Source organism: Heterodontus francisci, chromosome 3 (assembly GCF_036365525.1).
Source record: "Heterodontus francisci isolate sHetFra1 chromosome 3, sHetFra1.hap1, whole genome shotgun sequence".
Classification (NCBI taxonomy): Eukaryota; Metazoa; Chordata; class Chondrichthyes; order Heterodontiformes; family Heterodontidae; genus Heterodontus; species Heterodontus francisci.
Genome location: NC_090373.1, coordinates 175,079,156 through 175,091,934, shown reverse-complemented (window position 1 = coordinate 175,091,934; position 12,779 = coordinate 175,079,156). Strand labels below are relative to the sequence as shown.

Genomic DNA, 12,779 nt, shown 5'->3' with positions numbered 1-12,779 from the left:
TGAGGACAAGGGGAACTTGATCATTGCTCTGGGAGGGAGGGGAAGTGATGAGAGCCGAAGTGTGTTAAATAGATTGAACACGGTTGAGGGGCCCTGTCAACCACGGTGGGGGGTGGGTGGGAGAGAATCCTCGGTCGAGGAAAAAGGAAGACCTATTGGAAGCACTAGTTTGGAAGGTTGCATCAGCCGAACAGACGTGATGGAGATAGAGAAACAGGGAGAATGGAATAAAGTCCTTCAGCTCAGTTTCTGTGGGCCAGAGAGGGGAAAATAAAAGCAGACAATGTTTCTGTTCTCTATCCAGTGATTTCTTCCTGGAAAGTGTGTGCATGGATATTGGGTCATGGCAAGATCATTTTCTATGAACACCGCCCCCACCCCCACTCCTTTTGATTGAATAGCCCAGTGACATACCCTGTGTGGTACATGACCACTTGACTGAGGACTGGTGTTGCCCATGGAACCTTAGCCTAGCCTAAGGCAGCATCTTCAGGGGTTGGGGTGGAGAAAAGGGCAGGAGGTCGCAAATGTAAAAAGGATAGTTTCCTTGGCAGGGCATTTATTGGAAACTCAACTGGGGAAAGGTTCAGCCAATGCCATTATCCCAAGTCAGTCCTGAAGCATGGCTACTTTGCATTTCTATATTGAAATAATTTCTTCAGATCTACAGTATCTGATATTCTATAATGCTTAGCAGATGAAGTGCACTGGAAATCCTTTCCTCAAGTGTTAATGGTAAAATACCAGCTACGTGTGCTCATAAAATCCACAGGACATTCTGTGCCAATGAAGTACAATGTGTCATTGTCGGCTATTCTCGGTCGTGATCTCTTCCTTTATTTGTAACCACAGCCAAATATTATCCCCAACAGTGTACATGTTGCTCAATGAGTTTGACTGATTTATGTGACTCAGTTTGGCTCAGTGTGTAGCACTCCCACAGAGTTATGTCCCACATTAGGACATGACATGTAGACTGACATTCTGGTGTAGTACTGAGGGAGTACTGCACTGTACGAGGTGCCAACCACCACTTAAGATGCATTTGAAGAAGCACCGTGTTCCCCCAGTGTCCTGGCCAATATTGATGTAAACTGGTTAATTGGTCACTCATTTCAATGCTGCTTTTGTACTCTTGCGGTGTGCAAATTGGCTCTTGTGTCTGTCCGCATGACAATGCGAACATTGCTTACTTTGGGGTAAATATCCTGAGCTCGCTCTCACTCTCCCAGCCAAGCCTCTGCAGATTAGGTGCAAAGGTCAGGTAATTCCGGCACAATCTTCATGCGTTCTTGGACAGCAAACTTGAAAACAACTAAGTGTGGAAAATGTGCTGATCATAGAAAAGTCCAGAAATACACAACAGGCCAGTCAGCATATCGAATTTGAAAAGTGGCAGCTTGACATATCATCTAGTGGGCCCTTTGTTGACTGTGTTTTGTGATCCCAGGTTAAGGGTATTACTAGTCTGATGCATATTGGCCATTGTTGCACTCGTGTGTTACTAATGGGAGCTCTTCATTCTTTTGAACAGTTAACTCCAGAGGAGGAAGAGAAGAGAAGAGTACGGCGAGAGAGAAACAAGGTGGCCGCTGCAAAATGTCGGAACAGACGTCGTGAGCTAACGGAGAGGCTTCAAGATGTAAGTGCAATGGGATTTAAATAAAACAGCATGTGGCAAAGCTCTGTTGAGTGCTGTTACTGCCTTTGGTTGTCAGCCTTCCAAGATTGTACTCCAGGAATGAAAGGTTGATCTCCAGAACACTGCTCTGAGCAGTCCAGGGGGAAAAATATCCAGAATGTTAAACTAAATTGTGTTTTCTTTTTGATCATTTACTTTGAACACATTTGATAGTTACAAACATATATTGGGGGGGGGTGGTGGTGGTAAGGGCTGCTTGACTGATCGTGAAGGTTCATCCAATTGGGTAATAAAGGTTTTGATCATTTTCCAACTGGTGGGAAGACTGTGCGCTGTGAGGGTGAACGTGACAGGTGACCAATGGCAGGAGTGTGGGGTGGCATGGGAGGCGGGAGGTCCTGTGATGGAACCTTTTGCAGTATGTCTGACCAGAACTGGCAGCTCTAGTTCTGCCACGGAAAAGAACGTAGCACATGCAACTGCTCAATCTATAAAGCAGTTAAGCCTGAGTGTGGCTTAACAGGCAGCAACTCCTTGTGAGCCAAGACACCTTTTTATTCAGTATATAATCTACAGGATGGATGGGATATGTTTTATTCCATCAAAGCATTCCATAAAATAATCATCCATGCAACTGCACTAGGGGATGTAGTACAAAGCCAGTGTATAGTCATATCTGATAACAGCAGTGCAGTTGGGGGCGTAGTGATGCAGTTACTAATATACTGATCCAGGCACACTGATGCAGTTCAGGGTGTACTAATCTGAGCGTACTGCTCTATTTGCATGTGTGCTGATCCTTTTTGAGCTCCATGCTTTGCATTTTCCTGTCTGCAATGCACTTCAGGATTTAAATGCATTGAGGGCCTGATCATCTTTGTAATCTTTGCAGAGATGATTGAGATTTGAATAGGTGTGAGATTGGCTCGGTTATCGATGCCAAAAGTACTTTCCATGCCTTCTAAAGCAGCATGTAGGATCTTGCAGAAAATTGTGCTAGAAGCAGGTCAGTTTGCAAAGAACAAACACTGAGAAGCAGATCCATGCATTGTTTAGCATGAACAAGAAGAAACTTGTTAGGCAATCCTTTTCTCACTGCTTGCCTGCAGCCTGCCTGTGCCAGTTTCTCTGGCCTCTCCTCTTCGGCGATCCCCAGATTAGTACACCCTGAACCGCATCGGTACGCCCAGATTAGTGTATTTGTAACTGCGTCCCACCAAAAAGATTTCTGTTTGTCATTCCTATCGCATTAACTAACTGTTGGTAGACCAACAGCGTATTACTTTATAAACTCAGTAAATGCACTGTGACCAAAATTACATTTTCTTGCCTCGTTTTTTACTCAGCAATTGTCACTTTAAATCCAGTCACATTATACAAGGGGTGAAATTTCCCCCCTCATCTCAACCCGTAACTGAGGTGGGGTGGGGGGACGGATGTGGGGACGGCGATGGGAACTAAGATAAATTGGGTCGTGAAGCCAACTTCCACATCTCCCCCACCCATGCCGCTGGTTAGGCAGCATGCAGACTTGGTTTACCTGTGATGACTATGTCCGGGTCATCCAAATTGTACTGGGAGCTTCAACCAGCTGCTAGGCCCCTTTATGTGCGAATATCCTAATGCCTGTTTCGAGCATGGGCTCTGGATGACACTTTTTTTTGTTGTTGTTTATACCAAGATGGTGGGAGGTGCACACCCAGCTTGTAATGAATATGAACTTTCAGCCTGCCATACTGGAGGCTGTAGCTGTAAGACGGGATGCCATTGAATTTTTAGGCCCATGAAAGTATAGACTCCACAGAGTGTGGAAAGAGATGAGATTGATAATGGGATGGGTTTCTCTTGTTCATGATTGACCCATTCATTTAATCACTTATGGTCTGGGGTTACTATTTCTCATTTTGGTTTTTCTACTCAGTTGTGACTTCTATTCATTATTTTAAAGAAAATCACATTCTTTCAATGACTGTAAGTGCATTAATGAGGCTAATGAACAGGCTGGAATTCGTCACATGGGATAAAGCGCAGGCCGGAATATATCAATCCAAGGCTGATGGTGAAGTGCATTACAAAGAGGATAACGCACGGGCTAGAGTGTGTGTCGCACAAAAGATGAGTCAAACACAGATTGCTGCAATGGGGGCCAGAGTAAATATAAGGAATAGGAGTAGGCCATACGGCGCCTCAAACCTGCTCTGTCATTCAGTGAGATTATAGCTGATCTACGCTTTCCCACCCTATTCCACATCATTTGCTCTCAGATTTGTAATTGGGTCAGATATAAAACACTAGAGATTTGAGCTTCTATTTGGAGTCCTGTGGAATATCAGACTGCTGGTTATTTTTCAATCCATTCTCTGGATGTGGATATAGCTGTCGAGCAATAAGTTAATGCCCATCCCAGTTGAATTTTTTTGCAACCTAGTGACTTGCAAGGCCACTTCAGGGGGCAGTTAAGAATTGATCAGATTTTTGTGGCGTGTCACTAGGTCAGGCTAGGTAAGGTTGGCAGGTTTCCTTCTCTAAAGGACATTAATGAACTACTTGGATTTTTCCAACTTTCCAAAACCTTCATAATGGCGCTAGTTTATTTTATCATTCCAGGTTTTTTAAAAACGGAATTTTAAATCTCTGACATGGTGGGATTTGAACTCGCATACTCCTGGATTTAGTCCAGTAATGTTTCTATTTAGGGTTGGCAACTCTGCTTGAACGTTACCCTGGAGGTTTCATCACATGGCCTTGTGCCTCCAACCACCCAACTCCCACGCTTCCACCGACTTCCCACACTCTGTCAAAGAGCCTCTTATTCTCCCACTCTGATTTTTCTATGTATATATGCATGCGTGTATGTATATAATAAACAGTATTTGAAGAAAATGGGAAAAAAAAAAAGCTGGGCTTTAAAGCAAAAAATCTTTTCTCCTGGGTTTTATGCTTGCAGCAGTGCCCTGGAGATTACGCTTTAGTTCCTCGAGAGTTCAGGACAATCCAGGAGGGTTGTTACCGCTGCACTACCATGTCCTTCTAGAGTGAGTGTTTGCCAGTCTGGGTCAGGATGGAGTAGTGCAAAGGTGAGGGGAAATGAGGGGCTTTTTCTACACTGTTCAATTTCACTTCCTGGTATAAGATCTGGTGTTAATAGACAAGCAGCGAAGTCCCATCTTATCCCAGGGAATAGGGGATTCACTGCAGGGGAAGCACATACGATGTCATCTGGGTCAAATCACTTGACTCAGAATAGATTTGGTCCAGGGCCAACAGCCGTGTGGAGGATTGGTAAGTTTCAATCATTCAGTAGAAAGACAGGGGAAAATCTATTAGTGTTTTGAAGTCGTGTAGATAATTCAGAATGAATTATCTCCTTTGTTGAAAAATGTAACTTATATTGATGTATTTCACATTTAAATGAGTTTGAAGTTGGTCTCCATTCCAATAATTTGCCCAGAAGGAGGGCTAGTTGGAAGGCAAAAATGCTTCATTTGCTCACATGGGAAATAGAATATTGATTTTTTTTTTCTTTCAGGAAACTGAGAAACTTGAAGAGGAAAAATCTGATCTCCAGAAAGAAATCGCAGTACTGCAGAAGGAGAAGGAGAAATTGGAGTTCATGCTGGTTGCTCACAAACCAGTTTGCAAAATGGCACCTGGAAATGACGGCAGGCGGTGCTCCCAGTCCCCTGAGCCACGGGCCGGCCGGACAGCGAACGCGGTGGTAGTCAAACAGGAACCGGAAGAAGATGCGAAGCTGGCCAACACCAACCTGTCCAAAACGCAGAGATCCGTCATTAAACCTGTGACCGAGATTTCCATAGCCAACAGCTACTTCCTGGAGGCTGAACCTCTCAACACGCCGGTTGTGGTCACGTCCACGCCTGCGCCCAACATCACTCCGTGCGCTGCCAGCCTGGTCTTCACCTATCCCAGCATGCCCAGCCTTGACCAAGAGCCTCCCTCAGAGTCCTGCTCCAAGGCCCACCGCAGAAGCAGCAGCAGTGGGGATCAGTCCTCTGACTCTCTGAACTCCCCCACCTTGCTGGCACTCTGAGGAAGTTACCAGCAGCCTAAGTAAGGTACTTGAGGGAGATAGCGAAGGGCTGCCTCTTGATGGAAATGAACTGCTTTATACTGACTGGTGCTTATGGCATTGAATTATTTCTAAACACTTCAGACTCACAGGGGTGGGATGGGGGGACTCTGATGTGGCAGCATCACTGAGTGTAGGCTCTATCAATGGCTTTCTGTGTTGGCTGGTGACCCTACGGTCAGGGGGACACTGCAGTCGTAAGGGAGCCGTTACCACAACTGTTGTCGGCAGGGCATTTAGAGAAGACACACCGAATCATCCCTTCTGACAGTGGACAGTTTTACAATTGGCTGATGCCAAGCAAAGAGAAGATGCCTACATGTTGAACTCAGTTTTGAAACATTTTATTTTCCTGATTTTTTTTTTTTCTTAAAGTATTTACTACACAGGGACATTTTGGTGACCCGTGGTGTGTATTTTTTTTTTTGGACCATGTAATACTTTAGTTTTAAAATTGTACTAGCTCCATATTTGCAAATCTTTTTTTATTTCCAGTGGGATTAGAATGAAAAATGCTGTTTAACATGACATTCTTGTACTGTAAAGAACAAATTACTTTGACGCTTATGACTCAGTAATGTAATGAAAATTTCTGCAATACTGGAATTGCTGTCAAACCCTGTCGGATTTCAGCATTAATAGAGCAAAAGGACTGTATCGCAATGTTCCAGTAGGATGTTTATATTGTGCCCTTCCACCATCAACTTTATACCGAATACCCTTTTGCCTTTTAGCCTTCTGACCTTAACTATGGTATTTATAATTTTTTAAATTTTATGTTGATAATGGAAATATACTGCAGAACTCAGAGTTGGAAAATAAAGGATAGTAGGCCTGATGAAGGTAGGGCAGTGTGTGGGAGTTTGGCTCGCATTCTAAGGTTTGCTTGTCCACTGATGAGAGCAAGATTGGAGAATTTAGTGTTCTTCCATGTTAAAAAGAGGTGTCCTTTTGTGTGTGTGTGTGTGTGTGTGTACGTTTATGTAAAGATCAATCAAGAGCACTACTTCAAAGTAAACCAAGGCAGTAGAATGCACAGGCTGTGGATAAACTGGTGAAAGGGCCAATGTCAGCAGGACAACTCCAGGCAGTGATCAGTGCTTGGAATTATCTTTCAATAGGGTAGTGGAGGCAAAAGGCTTTTTGACACATGTAAGGGTCAGTTAGATGAGGTGACAGGATGGTGCAAGCATTTATTTCTAGAATGGATATGCTGAGATAGACTGAGGAGCCTCTCTCATCAGCATTGATCTTTCAAAGAATATTCCAGAATAACGAACAGTGCCTCCACACTGACGTGGAGAGAATTGATTTCTATTATAAAGACTTTAGTTCTCCAGACTTGGGTTTTAGAAATATCTGAGCTGCTCACTCACTGAAAGGACTGTCCGGTATGTGACAGCGCTACCCTGACTCTCAATTCCTTGTCTGGAACATTTGAAATTAGTTTTATTTTTCTCTCTGGCTGGAAAATGTTGGATTTTTTTTTTTAAAAACCCACATTTTATTTCTGTTTTTAGTTGACCTAAAAAAAAAAATGTCCCAGTACATTTTTCTTCCAGTCTGTCATGTGAGGGGAAAAGTCAATGTCAGATAGAGGAAAATAAGTTTTTTTACAAAGGTGCAAATGTTTCCTTCCATTGGCAACTGGTGGAAAATAAGCCTGATTTTTGTCTCTTTACACCTTGCTGCTGGGAGGTATGAGTGTAGTAAACAGAATTTAAAGGAGGGACGATGGAAGGGAGAGTCCTGGCCTTCTCCCCACCCTATACTTGAATGGACCCAGCCACCTGCTGTGCAGACAGTCTGCAGTATCCTCCTGGTTTCTGTGCAGATGCCATTAACAACCAAATCAGACATTTTCCACCCTTTTTAATTTAAAGTCCTCTTACTTATATTTATAGCTTTGTTACTTCCTTAATTAAAAAGACTGATCATAGTAGAAAATTTGTTTACAGTTAGAGCAGGTCTCCAATGAATTAATTTTGACAAAAAGCGCTACACTGGTTTATGTTGTACTAGATTGACTGCCTGTGGCATTGCTCCCAGTGAGCAGCAGGGTCAGGACTGAAGTTGGTGAGAGATGTGGAGGGTGACAGTGAATTGAATGGATAGTGATGCAGTGTTTCCCATTTGGCCCAGATTTCGCAAGAATCGAGCAAAAACTATGCCATCACCACGATGAACTTATCCTGATTGGTCTACCAATTGGAGAAGCGGGAAGAGGTGAACTGGTTTTTTTTTTGATTGAGTCGATCAGAAAAGGGCGTGCTGGCCTGGCATTTCCTCAGAACTACACCCGCTACTCCACTGCAACGGTGGGTTCCACCGCACATTTGAAGACTTTATGGGAGCGGGTGAAGAAACTAATGTCCATTGAGAGTGTGGTTCTTACTACATCCAAGACTTTTAATATTGTTTTGGTATTCCATCTGAGGTAGAACCAACCAGATTGCCCTAACAAGCCTCCAGTTTGTGAGGGTTTCTGTTTATCTTCAAAGTATTGCAGCCTGTCCCAACTTTCCCTGTTTCCGAGCAGCAGATCATACGTCCACTAATTTAATGGTGTATTCCTGATCTCTGTTGCTTCCAAATCTGCAAATGGTATTTTCCATACTTAAGAACAATCCCAAGTTTAGATTACCCATGACAACCTTGGACCTAAAGGGTCATTTTCCAGAGTTTGTGCTTCCAGAGTGCAAAGTCAGAAAATAACCTGCCTGGGATAGGCTTCTCTGACCTGAATCTTGTCTCAGTATTTACAATAGAATCAGTTCCGGGGAAATTACGCAAGCGCTATGCGACTCCCTATGTTCAGTTTGCTCTTGCAGTCATGCTATATATTTGTTGTTGAGAAGCCAGGATGAAGGGCCACTGTTCATGGTACAGGCCACGAGCAAGGCTGACTGGAACATGGTGGAAAAGGGAATCAAGATATCCGTAAGTAGGCAGTGTCAGGCTTGAATTTTAAAAACCAATTGACTTAAAAACCAACTAATTGAGAGAATTAGTTAAGAGTAAATGATCCAATAAGTCTTGATTTCGACATAGTGATGATGTAGGGGAGGAGGCCGAAGTACGTATAGGGTGGTGGATTTGAAACTTTTGGAGGAACAAGAGACCAGTTCAGAGGAGCAAGGACCATAATAGCTTGGTGTGTATGTGAGCTAGAAAAGGAAATGAGAAGTGTTATGATGGGGAAGAAGCTCTTCCTATCTGATCTTGGTGTGTCTGGAGACACTGGACATTTGGCAGGGTTTACATCTGTTTGAAGTTGAGTCATTTGCAAATCTATTGGAGGAAATTCCTCTCTGGCTCATTGATCACCGAACCCTACCTGGGACCCTGTGCTTATACTGAGCTGGTTGTTCTCAGTTGAAGCAGAGGCAGGGATACTGCACTGCTTTTGTGTTGTATTATCGAGCAGCACTTGGGCCAAATAACTTGATTCACCCTGAACTTAACCTTGCTCTTGCTTGCTGCTGCAGAGGTCAATTTGAGATGCCAAGCTATGTGTTTGGATGTACAGTGTTAGAGCAGGTGGAGAGAATTCAAGTGACATGATAGAGAAAAAGCATGGGAAAGAGAAGAACCTCTATTTCAGACTGAATTTAAAGGAAGAATTTGTCAACAATTCATTATTTTTAAAACTGATTCTTTTTGAGGTGGGTTGGTGATCACAATAGCTGCACAATGTAATGACATTGGACAGTGGTGACAACCAGAATGTCATTGCTGCTTTGTATATTTGCAAAAAGTTACAAAGATATTGACCCATGAATTACTGTTGGGATGGCCAAGCCCCCATTAGTCTCCGTATTTCAATACTGTGTGTCCAGAATAATGAGACCTTGCAGGTCCTCAAAGCAGTACAGATTCACAACGATTTGTGTGATGGGCCTAACTGACGCATAGTAGAGATAAAGGAAAGTAGTGAAGGACGGAAACTGAGAACGAGAAGATGCTGGTGATGGTTAGCGTCAGCATTCAAGAGAGAACAGTACAACAGTCAGCTCATCTCAAACCTTAATTCTATCATTAGTACTTAGACTGAAGCTCTGCACATGTGCAGAGTGGTGCGGAGTCAGCAGTATAACTTTTGATTTTTGCCAGTATGCTCAACTCTTAAGATTCATTACTGGAATTAAATTAGTACTTGCAGTAGAAAGGGGCAATGAGGGACACTGTGACTGTGCTGAGTGGGATCTAAAACGAAGACTTCTCAGGAATGTTGTTGGATCCCAACTATTATAAATATTTCAGGGAGATTTTGCTGGTTTTATTTGCTTTTAACATGGATTTTGTGAGAATGTTTGTTTGTTTACCTCCTTATGCATAACAGGGTGGTGCAGTCTTTATTCAGCGCACTTGGCAAGTACAGGGCACCACCAAGGCTAAAAAGGAGGAGAGAAGGTGAGGCAAGTCAAATGGTGGTTGTGATGCCAAGTTTGTATTTTAAAAGGCTATAGATGATCAGAAGAGTGCGGGAGTTGAGTTTGACAGATTTGAGATCTTGGGGCAGAATGAGTTAAGAGGATGTGGACCAGTGCAGGGCTCAGTTAGTCAACAGGACCAGATCCCATTAGAATATGTTGAGGGTGAATATTGCAAATGCAGAAAAGAAAGGAACAATCTTGGGCCTGAAGTCATGTGATAGACTTCCTCATTGTGTATCAATGGCTGTGCTGCAGATCAATAAGTAATAATGGGATGAATGCACCAAAAGCATTATTGAGATCTGCAATCTATCTCCCAGGGACCGTGATGAGAAATTGTAAATCTGTAAGTTTAACTTTTTTTTTTAAAAGAAAATATATAAGAAGCATTGTTTTGAAAAAAAAAAGTCAGTCAGGTCTACTTTTGCTATTCAAAATTGTATGTGTCAGTATTTATTAAACAAATCAATATTTTAGATCATTGTCGTCTTAATTCACACTGATTGTACCCCTTGATGCACTGAGACATTGCACACACCCTTCAATGTGTTGCAGGAAGTGGGTTCGTGCTGCAGTTTTGGTTTTACACAGTCACATAAATAGATTGCACTAGAGTTGGGATTCAAATATTGACAGGAGGGAAATGCTCGCATTTTTTTAAAAAATGTGTTCATGGGATGTGAGCATTGCTGGCAAGACCAGCATTTTTTGCCCTTAAAGGTCTTGGTGCTGTAGTCCATCTGGTGCGGGTACACCCACAGTACTGTTGGGAGGGGAATTCCAGGATTTTGACCCAGTGACAGTGACGGAATGGTAAAGGTATAGTTCCAACTCCGGATGATCTGTGACTTGGGAAACTTGCAGATGTTCCCATATGTCTGCTGCCCTTGGCCTTCTAGGTAATAGAGGTTGCAGGTCTGGAAGGTGCTGTGTAAGGAGGCTTGGCGCGTTTCTGCAGTGCACCTTGTATACGGTACACACAGTGGGAGCTCATTGTTTCTGAAGTCTAATGGATTGAGCCAAACAAAGGTGATGACTTTTATTAAAGGGCAATGCCATCAGAAGTGACTTTAAACACATTCTACAATCATTTTCTGAAAGTTCGTTGACTAATTTGTAATATTCGGCAAGGAAAAGAATATGTCTGCAAGTACATGGATGCCACTCACGGTGTCCTCCAATAGAATAACAATGCATTTGGTATGATATTCAGTTTAAAGTGTCTCCAGTTGTAGAAACACCACTTTTGCAGTGTCCTTAGGTCAGGGCATGAAAACGGGTTGCAATGAAATTGTGTTATGGTGTGTTCCACAGAGTGATTCATGGGTAAACCTGTCCTTGGATGCAGATTCATCATATCTCAAAATACACCCCACCAGTGCTCCTTCATCTCTTTGTTGTTCATGAAAGCTTGCTGTGTGTAAAATGGTTGTTTACTTTAACAGTAGTTATTGAGGTATTTGAGAGGAGTGATGTGCTATATTAATGCAATTCTATAATGAAATGTATTACTAACTGAATGACTTCCTGCTTAACTCCTGTCCCATCTTTTGTTCTGGGGCCACGTTCAAAATCAGCTCTGAGAATTGTACTTCCTCCTTACTGTCTTGTCACACAAATCTTTGTTTCGACAGAGAATTTCCCCACTGCAGGTGTGGGTACAAAAATGCATTGTCAGTGCCAGCCTGCCCACTAGCCATGCTCACTTCTTCACCCCTCCCATCCCACTGTGGAATTCTCCTGCGTTGCGCACTTTTTTTTTTCTTGGGTTCAAAAGCCTCCTTTAAAACCACCAATTAAGCCAACTCCTTCCTGATTCCTATTTGGATCTGTTTTCCCCATTTAATAAAGGCTTTAGCTGCATCAAAAGTACAATTCTAATTCAAGTTGTTTTTCTTTTTCTGGGGGCTGGTAACCAATCAGAGCTCTCCCTTTTAGAAGCCACCTGTAAGCCACTGATTTAACCCTGCTGCTAACTGATTAATGACGGTATCGAGAGCCTCGGTATATTACTGGCACAACAGTTGGTGATCTGTCAGAGTGATGGGAACTTGGTTCACTGATCATGACCAGCTCACTTTCAGCCAAGGTGGCAATCGAAGCTTAAGTAGGAATCTGTAGCCAGTGAACCTGGCCCGTGGCTATTCAACTGCATGGGTCATAACACATTCTCTCACTTCCCACATCTAGTGCCTACCATTTCCACAAGTAATCCAGCTGGAACCCTGGTGAATTTTCTTTTGAGGTCAATGATGTCATCTCCATTGCTACCATGGCTGCAATCCACTAACTCTGGACAGACTAAAGGTCCAGCCTAGGACTCGAAGATGTACAGTGTAATATCACATTTACTGTTAATCAGCCATTGCTGAAATGTTAAATAATAAATGTAGAATCATAAGATACAGCACAGAAGGAGGTCATTCAACCCATAGTATCTGCTAGCTCTTTGAAAAAGCTATCCAACTAATCCCACTCCCCTGCTCTTTCCTCACAGCCCTGTAATTTTTTTTCCCTTTCAAATATTTATCAACTTCTCTTTTGAAAGTTACTGTTGAATCTGCTTTTATCACCCTTTCAGACAGTGCATTCTAGATTGCAACAACTCACT

The 12,779-nt window shown here is 42.9% G+C and overlaps 1 protein-coding gene across 4 annotated transcripts in view; it reads left to right on the top strand.

Annotated features, from left to right (window-relative positions):
• Positions 1-10,644, top strand: part of fosl2 (FOS like 2, AP-1 transcription factor subunit) — a 30,198-nt gene extending 19,554 nt beyond the window's left edge. For 3 of the 4 annotated variants that reach the window (XM_068027714.1, XM_068027704.1, XM_068027712.1), the window contains 2 exons: positions 1,535-1,642; positions 5,172-10,644. In XM_068027714.1, the coding sequence (XP_067883815.1) occupies positions 1,535-1,642; positions 5,172-5,693 (630 nt within the window). In that variant the 3' untranslated portion in view covers positions 5,694-10,644. The remainder of the gene's footprint in view (positions 1-1,534; positions 1,643-5,171) is intronic. The other variant, XM_068027709.1, reaches the window with a different exon arrangement.
• The last annotated feature ends 2,135 nt before the right edge of the window (positions 10,645-12,779 follow it).